Source organism: Oncorhynchus mykiss, chromosome 1 (genome assembly GCF_013265735.2).
Source record: "Oncorhynchus mykiss isolate Arlee chromosome 1, USDA_OmykA_1.1, whole genome shotgun sequence".
Lineage (NCBI taxonomy): Eukaryota > Metazoa > Chordata > Actinopteri > Salmoniformes > Salmonidae > Oncorhynchus > Oncorhynchus mykiss.
In genome coordinates this window covers 90995631-91006595 of record NC_048565.1, presented here as the reverse complement: position 1 = coordinate 91006595, position 10965 = coordinate 90995631, and the positions used below count along the sequence as shown (strand labels likewise).

Genomic DNA, 10965 nt, shown 5'->3' with positions numbered 1-10965 from the left:
AGAATATGGCTGCCTAAATATGGTTCCCAATCAGAGACAACGATAAACACCTGCCTCTGATTGAGAACCACTTCAGACAGCCATAGACTTAGCTAGAACACCCCACTAGCTACAATCCCCATACATACACACCACATACAAAAACCCATGCCACACCCTGGCCTTACCAAATAAATAAAGATAAACACAAAATACTTCGACCAGGGTGTGACAGAACCCCCCCCCTAAGGTGCGGACTCCCGAACGCACCTCAAAACAATAGGGAGGGTCCGGGTGGGCGTCTGTCCATGGTGGCGGCTCCGGCGCGGGACGTGGACCCCACTCAATCAATGTCTTAGTCCCTTCTCCTCGCGTCCCTGGATAGTCCACCCTCGCCGCCGACCATGGCCTAGTAGTCCTCACCCAGAACCCCACTGGACTGAGGAGCAGATCGGGACTGAGGGGCAGCTCGGGACTGAGGCAGCTCGGAACTGAGGGGAAGCTCAGGAGTGAGAGGAAGCTCAGGAGTGAGAGGAAGCTCAGGAGTGAGAGGAAGCTCAGGCAGGTTGATGAATCTACCAGATCCAGGCTGGCTGGTGGTTTCGGCAGATCCTGGCTGACTGGCAGATCTGGAAGAGTCTGGTCGACTGGCAGATCTGGAAGAGTCTGGTCGACTGGCAGATCTGGAAGAGTCTGGTCGACTGGCAGATCTGGAAGAGTCTGGTCGACTGGCAGATCTGGAAGAGTCTGGTCGACTGGCAGATCTGGAAGAGTCTGGTCGACTGGCAGATCTGGAAGAGTCTGGTCGACTGGCAGATCTGGAAGAGTCTGGTCGACTGGCAGATCTGGAAGAGTCTGGTCGACTGGCAGATCTGGAAGAGTCTGGTCGACTGGCAGATCTGGGAGAGTCTGGTCGACTGGCAGATCTGGGAGAGTCTGGTCGACTGGCAGCTCTGGCTGCTCCATGCTGACTGGCTGCTCCATGATGACTGGCAGCTCTGGCTGCTCCATGCTGACTGGCTGCTCCATGCTGACTGGCAGCTCTGGCTGCTCCATGCTGACTGGCTGCTCCATGCTGACTGGCAGCTCTGGCTGCTCCATGCTGACTGGCTGCTCTGGCTGCTCCATGCTGACTGGCTGCTCCATGCTGACTGGCTGCTCCATGCTGACTGGCGGCCCTGGCTGCTCCATGCTGACTGGCGGCCCTGGCTGCTCCATGCTGACTGGCGGCCCTGGCTGCTCCATGCTGACTGGCGGCCCTGGCTGCTCCATGCTGACTGGCGGCCCTGGCTGCTCCATGCTGACTGGCGGCCCTGGCTGCTCCATGCTGACTGGCGGCCCTGGCTGCTCCATGCTAACTGGCAGCTCTGGCGGCTCCTTGCAGACTGGCAGCTCTGGCGGCTCCTTGCAGACTGGCAGCTCTGGCGGCTCCTTGCAGACTGGCAGCTCTGGCGGCTCCTTGCAGACTGGCAGCTTTGGCGGCATCCTGCAGACAGGCAGCTCTGGCGGCTCCTTGCAGACTGGCAGGTCCTTGCAGACTGGCAGCTCTATGCAGACTGGCAGCTCCTTGCAGACTGGCAGCTCCTTGCAGACTGGCAGCTCCTTGCAGACTGGCAGCTCCTTGCAGACTGGCAGCTCTATGCTAACTGGCAGCTCTATGCTAACTGGCAGCTCTATGCTAACTGGCAGTTCTGAACAGGCGGGAGACTCTGGCAGCGCTGTAGAGAAGGAAGGCTCTAACAGCGCTAAACAGGCGGGAGACTCCGACAGCGCTGGAGAGGAGGAGGGCTCCGACAGCGTTGGACAGGCGAGGCGCACTGTAGGCCTGATGCGTGGTGCTGGCACTGGTGGTACTGGGCCGAGGACACGCACAGGAAGCCTGGTGCGGGGAGCTGCTACCGGAGGGCTGGGGTGTGGAGGTGGTACTGGAAAAACCGGACCGTGCAGGCGCACTGGAGCTCTTGAGCACCGAGCCTGCCCAACCTTACCTGGTTGAATGCTCACGGTCGCCCTGCCAGTGCGGCGAGGTGGAATAGCCCGCACTGGGCTATGCAGGCGAACCGGAGACACCGAGAGCAAGGCTGGTGCCATGTAAGCCGGCCCAAGGAGACGCACTGGGGACCAGCTGCGTAGAGCCGGCTTCATGGCATTAGGCTCGACGCTCAATCTAGCCCGGCCGACACGCGGAGCTGGAATATACCGCACCGGGCTATGCACCCGCACTGGAGACACCGTGCGCACCACTGCATAACACGGTGCCTGTCCGGTCTCTCTAGCCCCCCGGTAAGCACAGGGAGTCTGCCCAGGTCTCCTACCTGGCGTAGCCATACTCCCTGTTAGCCCCCCCCCAATAAATTTTTGGGGCTGCCTCTCGGGCTTCCTTGCCAGCCGTGTTCCCTCATATCGCCGGCTCCTCTCTCCGGCTGCCTCTGCTCTCCTAAGTGCCTCCACCTGTTCCCATGGGAGGCGATCTCTTCCAGCCAGTATCTCCTCCCAAGTGTAACAGCCCTTGCCATCTAAAACGTCCTCCCATGTCCATTCCTCTTTACGCTGCTGTTGCTGCCTGTTGACACGCTGCTTGGTCCGTTGGTGGTGGGTGATTCTGTAACGGTTTTCTTGGTGAGAAGGAGAGTCGGACCAAAATGCAGCGTGTCTATTGCAATCCATGTTTAATGAAGTAACACACTAAACACAAACACTATCAAAACAATAAACTTAACGAAAACCGAAACAGCCTATACTTGTGTAACCTAACACAGAACAATGACATCAGGACACTAAGGACAATCACCCACCCCAAACTCAAAGAATATGGCTGCCTAAATATGGTTCCCAATCAGAGACAACGATAAACACCTGCCTCTGATTGAGAACCACTTCAGACAGCCATAGACTTAGCTAGAACACCCCACTAGCTACAATCCCCATACATACACACCACATACAAAAACCCATGCCACACCCTGGCCTTACCAAATAAATAAAGATAAACACAAAATACTTCGACCAGGGTGTGACAACTGTTTAATATTAGGTGTCTATGAGGATAGTACTGTTTAATATTAGGTGTCTATGAGGATAGTACTGTTTAATATTAGGTGTCTATGAGGATAGTACTGTTTAATATCTAGCTATGTCTCTGAGGATAGTACTGTTTAATATCTAGCTATGTCTCTGAGGATAGTACTGTTTAATATTAGGTGTCTATGAGGATAGTACTGTTTAATATCTATCTATGTCTCTGAGGATAGTACTGTTTAATATTAGGTGTCTCTGAGGATAGTACTGTTTAATATCTAGCTATGTCTCTGAGGATAGTACTGTTTAATATTAGGTGTCTCTGAGGATAGTACTGTTTAATATTAGGTGTCTATGAGGATAGTACTGTTCAATATTAGGTGTCTCTGAGGATAGTACTGTTTAATATTAGGTGTCTATGAGGATAGTACTGTTCAATATTAGGTGTCTATGAGGATAGTTCTGTTTAATATCTAGCTATGTCTCTGAGGATAGTACTGTTTAATATTAGGTGTCTATGAGGATAGTACTGTTTATTATTAGGTGTCTATGAGGATAGTTCTGTTTAATATCTAGCTATGTGTCTGAGGATAGTACTGTTTAATATTAGGTGTCTATGAGGATAGCACTGTTTAATATTAGGTGTCTATGAGGATAGTTCTGTTTAATATCTAGCTATGTCTCTGAGGATAGTACTGTTTAATATTAGGTGTCTATGAGGATAGTACTGTTCAATATTAGGTGTCTCTGAGGATAGTACTGTTTAATATTAGGTGTCTCTGAGGATAGTACTGTTTAATATTAGGTGTCTATGAGGATAGTACTGTTTAATATTAGGTGTCTATGAGGATAGTACTGTTTAATATTAACTATGTCTCTGAGGATAGTACTGTTCAATATTAGGTGTCTATGAGGATAGTACTGTTTAATATCTAGCTATGTCTCTGAGGATAGTACTGTTTAATATTAGGTGTCTATGAGGATAGTACTGTTTAATATTAGGTGTCTATGAGGATAGTACTGTTCAATATTAGGTGTCTATGAGGATAGTACTGTTTAATATCTAGCTATGTCTCTGAGGATAGTACTGTTTAATATTAGGTGTCTCTGAGGATAGTACTGTTTAATATTAGGTGTCTATGAGGATAGTACTGTTTAATATTAGGTGTGTATGAGGATAGTACTGTTTAATATTAGGTGTCTATGAGGATAGTACTGTTTAATATTAGGTGTCTATGAGGATGGTACTGTTTAATATCTAGCTATGTCTCTGAGGATAGTACTGTTTAATATTAGGTGTCTCTGAGGATAGTACTGTTCAATATTAGGTGTCTATGAGGATAGTACTGTTTAATATCTAGCTATGTCTCTGAGGATAGTACTGTTTAATATTAGGTGTCTCTGAGGATAGTACTGTTTAATATTAGGTGTCTATGAGGATAGTACTGTTTAATATTAGGTGTCTCTGAGGATAGTACTGTTTAATATTAGGTGTCTCTGAGGATAGTACTGTTTAATATTAGGTGTCTATGAGGATGGTACTGTTTGATATTAGGTGTCTATGAGGATGGTACTGTTTAATATTAGGTGTCTATGAGGATAGTACTGTTTAATATTAGGTGTCTATGAGGATAGTACTGTTTAATATTAGGTGTCTCTGAGGATAGTACTGTTTAATATTAGGTGTCTATGAGGATAGTACTGTTTAATATTAGGTGTCTATGAGGATAGTACTGTTTAATATTAGGTGTCTCTGAGGATAGTACTGTTTAATATTAGGTGTCTATGAGGATAGTACTGTTTATTATTAGGTGTCTATGAGGATGGTACTGTTTAATATTAGGTGTCTCTGAGGATAGTACTGTTTAATATTAGGTGTCTCTGAGGATAGTACTGTTCAATATTAGGTGTCTATGAGGATAGTTCTGTTTAATATCTAGCTATGTCTCTGAGGATAGTACTGTTTAATATTAGGTGTCTATGAGGATAGTACTGTTTATTATTAGGTGTCTATGAGGATAGTTCTGTTTAATATCTAGCTATGTGTCTGAGGATAGTACTGTTTAATATTAGGTGTCTATGAGGATAGCACTGTTTAATATTAGGTGTCTATGAGGATAGTTCTGTTTAATATCTAGCTATGTCTCTGAGGATAGTACTGTTTAATATTAGGTGTCTATGAGGATAGTACTGTTCAATATTAGGTGTCTCTGAGGATAGTACTGTTTAATATTAGGTGTCTATGAGGATAGTACTGTTCAATATTAGGTGTCTATGAGGATAGTACTGTTTAATATTAACTATGTCTCTGAGGATAGTACTGTTCAATATTAGGTGTCTATGAGGATAGTACTGTTTAATATCTAGCTATGTCTCTGAGGATAGTACTGTTTAATATTAGGTGTCTATGAGGATAGTACTGTTTAATATTAGGTGTCTCTGAGGATAGTACTGTTTAATATTAGGTGTCTATGAGGATAGTACTGTTCAATATTAGGTGTCTATGAGGATAGTACTGTTTAATATCTAGCTATGTCTCTGAGGATAGTACTGTTTAATATTAGGTGTCTCTGAGGATAGTACTGTTTAATATTAGGTGTCTATGAGGATAGTACTGTTTAATATTAGGTGTGTATGAGGATAGTACTGTTTAATATTAGGTGTCTATGAGGATAGTACTGTTTAATATTAGGTGTCTATGAGGATGGTACTGTTTAATATCTAGCTATGTCTCTGAGGATAGTACTGTTTAATATTAGGTGTCTCTGAGGATAGTACTGTTCAATATTAGGTGTCTATGAGGATAGTACTGTTTAATATCTAGCTATGTCTCTGAGGATAGTACTGTTTAATATTAGGTGTCTCTGAGGATAGTACTGTTTAATATTAGGTGTCTATGAGGATAGTACTGTTTAATATTAGGTGTCTCTGAGGATAGTACTGTTTAATATTAGGTGTCTCTGAGGATAGTACTGTTTAATATTAGGTGTCTATGAGGATAGTACTGTTTAATATTAGGTGTCTCTGAGGATAGTACTGTTTAATATTAGGTGTCTATGAGGATAGTACTGTTTAATATTAGGTGTCTCTGAGGATAGTACTGTTTAATATTAGGTGTCTCTGAGGATAGTACTGTTTAATATTAGGTGTCTATGAGGATAGTACTGTTTAATATTAGGTGTCTATGAGGATAGTACTGTTTAATATTAGGTGTCTCTGAGGATAGTACTGTTTAATATTAGGTGTCTATGAGGATAGTACTGTTTAATATCTATCTATGTCTATGAGGATAGTACTGTTTAATATCTAGCTATGTCTCTGAGGATAGTACTGTTTAATATCTATCTATGTCTCTGAGGATAGTACTGTTTAATATCTAGTTATGTCTCTGAGGATAGTACTGTTTAATATCTAGCTATGTCTCTGAGGATAGTACTGTTCAATATTAGGTGTCTATGAGGAAAGCTCTGTTTAATACGCCCGTTGTATTCGACACATGACAAACAACATTTTCCTTCATCTTCTATGGAATGGTGTTGTAGGAAAGAGATATGTTGCTGAGGTACAGACGGCAGGGCAGCATAGGGAGGAAGAAGGCCATCAGGCCGTGTAAACCGGTGGTAGAGACGTTCTTTGGTTACGATGAAGAGGCTTCTATAGACTCAGACGGTTCCTCCATCTCCTTCCACACAGACAGGACACCGTGCACACCAGACGATGACCTGGAGGAGGTAAGACATGGAGACGCACAGTTTTGCTTGTCGCGTTTAAAGGGGAGTCTGACAGAGAGAAAGAGTGTGATCAAGAGAGGAGGGAGAGAGGAAAGAGAGAACGATGAAGACAGAGAAAAAGAGAGGAGGGAGAGAGGAAAGAGAGAACGATGAAGACAGAGAAAAAGAGAGAGGGAGAGAGGAAAGAGAGAACGATGAAGACAGAGAAAAAGAGAGAGGGAGAGAGGAAAGAGAGAACGATGAAGACGGAGAAAAATAGAGAGGGAGAGAGGAAAGAGAGAACGATGAAGACAGAGAAAAAGAGAGAGGGAGAGAGGAAAGAGAGAACGATGAAGACAGAGAGAGGGAGAGAGGAAAGAGAGAACGATGAAGACAGAGAAAAAGAGAGAGGGAGAGAGGAAAGAGAGAACGATGAAGACAGAGAAAAAGAGAGAGGGTCGAGAGGAAAGAGAGAGCGATGAAGACAGAGAAAAAGAGAGAGGGAGAGAGGAAAGAGAGAGCGATGAAGACAGAGAAAAAGAGAGAGGGAGAGAGGAAAGAGAGAACGATGAAGACAGAGAAAAAGACAGAGGGAGAGAGGAAAGAGAGAACGATGAAGACAGAGAAAAAGAGAGAGGGAGAGAGGAAAGAGAGAACGATGAAGACAGAGAAAAAGACAGAGGAGGGAGAGAGGAAAGAGAGAACGATGAAGACAGAGAAAAAGACAGAGGAGGGAGAGAGGAAAGAGAGAACGATGAAGGCAGAGAAAAAGACAGAGGAGGGAGAGAGGAAAGAGAGAGCGATGAAGACAGAGGAGGGAGAGAGATATATGTATGTTTTGTCGTCTGATTGCTCCCTGATGACAGCTTGACGTTTCGACATTTGGTTTTGTATTAAACTATGAATGAATGTGGAAGTGTGTTTCCATTCTTGATATACAGCAGTCAATTACAGAAGTGTAAATATGCAACGCAACGTTTACCGAGAAGCAGACATATTGCCTGTTTCTATTGTCATATGTTGTTTCTGATATTGTGTTATAATGACCATGGGGAGGGACAGTGACCTCTGACTACCCTCACTGTTGTTTCTGATATTGTGTTATAATGACCATGGGGAGGGACAGCGACCTCTGACTACCCTCACTGTTGTTTCTGTCTGTCTGTACATCTACCTGTCTGCCCGTCTCTCCGTCTGCCTGTCCGTCTGTCTGCCTGTCTGCCCGTCTGTCTACCTGTCTGTCTGTACATCTGCCTGTCTGTCTTTCTGCCTGTCTTCCCGTCTGTCTGCCTGTCTGTCTGCCCATCTGTCTGCCTGTCTGCCCATCTGTCTACCTGTCTGCCTGTCTACCTGTCTTTCTGTTTGCCTGCCTGTCTGTCTACCTGTCTTTCTGTCTGCCTGTCTGCCTGTCTGTCTACCTGTCTTTCTGTCTGCCTGTCTGCCTGTAGGGTATGATCAGGGAGGAGACAGAGATGAGGTTTCATCAGTTGACCATGGAGTACCAGGCTCTTCAGAGAGCCTATGCACTTCTACAGGAGCAGGTGGGGGGCACGTTTGATGCAGAGAAGGAAGTCAAGGTAAGAGGTGCTCTATCATGATGCCATTATCCAAACGTGTATTTCATTCACTGGGCAGTAATGTATTTCAGACCACAAGTCCACTGGAGGCATTGGGCTATAGTCGTATTCACCTGTCCTTCGTAAGTAGGACTCCTCCCAGGCCTGAATCAGCCCAGACATTCACATAAATCATGCATTGACGTCCGTGAGAGAAAATGTGAGTTAAGCACGCAAGTCTCAAACTAAAATGCTGCCCTACAGACTGAACCAGGTAGAGACTGACCAGGTAGAGCCAGAATGCTGCCATAGAGACTGAACCAGGTAGAGACTGAATGCTGCCATAGAGACTGAACCAGGTAGAGACTGAACCAGGTAGAGACTGAACCAGGTAGAGACTGAACCAGGTAGAGACTGACCAGGTAGAGCCAGAATGCTGCCATAGAGACTGGACCAGGTAGAGACTGAATGCTGCCATAGAGACTGAACCAGGTAGAGACTGAACCAGGTAGAGACTGAACCAGGTAGAGACTGAATTGTATTTTTTTATTTTTTTATTTCACCTTTATTTAACCAGGTAGGCCAGTTGAGAACACCTTTATTTAACCAGGTAGGCTAGTTGAGAACACCTTTATTTAACCAGGTAGGCTAGTTGAGAACACCTTTATTTAACCAGGTAGGCTAGTTGAGAACACCTTTATTTAACCAGGTAGGCTAGTTGAGAACACCTTTATTTAACCAGGTAGGCTAGTTGAGAACACCTTTATTTAACCAGGTAGGCTAGTTGAGAACACCTTTATTTAACCAGGTAGGCTAGTTGAGAACACCTTTATTTAACCAGGTAGGCTAGTTGAGAACACCTTTATTTAACCAGGTAGGCTAGTTGAGAACACCTTTATTTAACCAGGTAGGCTAGTTGAGAACACCTTTATTTAACCAGGTAGGCTAGTTGAGAACACCTTTATTTAACCAGGTAGGCTAGTTGTGAACACCTTTATTTAACCAGGTAGGCTAGTTGAGAACACCTTTATTTAACCAGGTAGGCTAGTTGAGAACACCTTTATTTAACCAGGTAGGCTAGTTGAGAACAAGTTCTCATTTACAATTGCGACCTGGCCAAGATAAAGCAAAGCAGTTCGACAGATACAACAACACAGTGTTACACATGGAGTAAAACAAACATACAGTCAATAATACAGTAGAAACAAGTCTATATACGATGTGAGCAAATGAGGTGAGAAGGGAGGTAAAGGCAAAAAAAGGCCATGGTGGCAATTTAAATACAATTTAGCAAGTAAAACACTGGAATGGTAGATTTGCAGTGGAAGAATGTGCAAAGTAGAAATAAAAATAATGGGGTGCAAAGGAGCAAAATAAATTAATTAATTAAATACAGTAGGGAAAGAGGTAGTTGTTTGGGCTAAATTATAGGTGGGCTATGTACAGGTGCAGTAATCTGTGAGCTGCTCTGACAGTTGGTGCTTAAAGCTAGTGAGGGAGATAAGAGTTTCCAGTTACAGAGATTTTTGTAGTTCGTTCCAGTCATTGGCAGCAGAGAACTGGAAGGAGAGGCGGCCAAAGAAAGATTTGGATTTGGGGGTGACTAGAGAGATATACCTGCTGGAGCGTGTGCTACAGGTGGGAGATGCTATGGTGACCAGCGAGCTGAGATAAGGGGGGACTTTACCTAGCAGGGTCTTGTAGATGACATGGAGCCAGAATGCTGTCATAGAGACTGAACCAGGTAGAGACATAATGCTGACATAGAGACTGAACCAGGTAAAAACTGAACCAGGTAGAGACTGAACCAGGTAGAGACTGAACCAGGTAGAGACTGAACCAGGTAGAGACTGAACCAGGTAGAGGCTGAACCAGGTAGATCCAGAATGCTGCCATAGAGACTGAACCAGGTAGAGACTGAACCAGGTAGAGACAGAATGCTGCCATAGAGACTGAACCAGGTAGAGAAACATATTCTACTAGCATTTTTTATCATTGTATATAACCAGTGAATGTTTTTATCTTCACTCCACAGACAAGAGAACAGTTGCAAGCAGAGCTTATTCTCTACCAAACCAGAATACAGGACCTGGAGTGTGTTCTGTCCCAGCAAGGACAGGTGACTGGATTACACACACACACACACACACACACTCACACTCACACTCACACTCACACACACACACACACACACACACACACACACACAGTTCTTTGCCACTGATTTCCTGTGTGTTTGTAGGATATGAAGTGGATCGAGGAGAAACAAGCCCTGTATCAAAGAAATCAAGAACTTATAGAGAAGGTATAAAACTATTATCCGTGATATTTACCTGAAGTGATATGTCACATGTAATCCAGGTGTGATTGGGAACATGTGATTACATTTCCCCGGTGTATTTCTGTCTCTTAACAGATCAAGCACATGGAAACAGAGGAGTCACGTTTAAAAAACGAATTTCAGGACGCCAGAGACCAAAATGAACTCCTGGAGTTCCGGATCCTTGAACTTGAAGTAAGAGCACGGCCATTTGACCCCTCACAACAACTGCTTTCTCGGGCGCCGCCCCCTAGCTCCATCCTCTCCAATCTCTATCAGTTTTCACTGGACCTTGTAAACGATTGGACAGAAACATGTTTAATCTTAATGATATTCACGTTTTTGGAAATGTATTGTCAGTTTTAGCTGTACTCGTACATAC

The 10965-nt window shown here is 44.5% G+C and overlaps 1 protein-coding gene across 8 annotated transcripts in view; it reads left to right on the top strand.

Moving 5' to 3' along the window:
• The window catches only part of LOC110516041 (Janus kinase and microtubule interacting protein 3), an 89450-nt gene that overhangs the window by 66121 nt on the left and 12364 nt on the right, over positions 1-10965 (top strand). For all 8 annotated transcript variants that reach the window (XM_036988645.1, XM_036988648.1, XM_036988643.1 and 5 more), the window contains 5 exons: positions 6540-6728; positions 8156-8284; positions 10299-10382; positions 10506-10568; positions 10680-10778. In XM_036988645.1, the coding sequence (XP_036844540.1) occupies positions 6540-6728; positions 8156-8284; positions 10299-10382; positions 10506-10568; positions 10680-10778 (564 nt within the window). The remainder of the gene's footprint in view (positions 1-6539; positions 6729-8155; positions 8285-10298; positions 10383-10505; positions 10569-10679; positions 10779-10965) is intronic.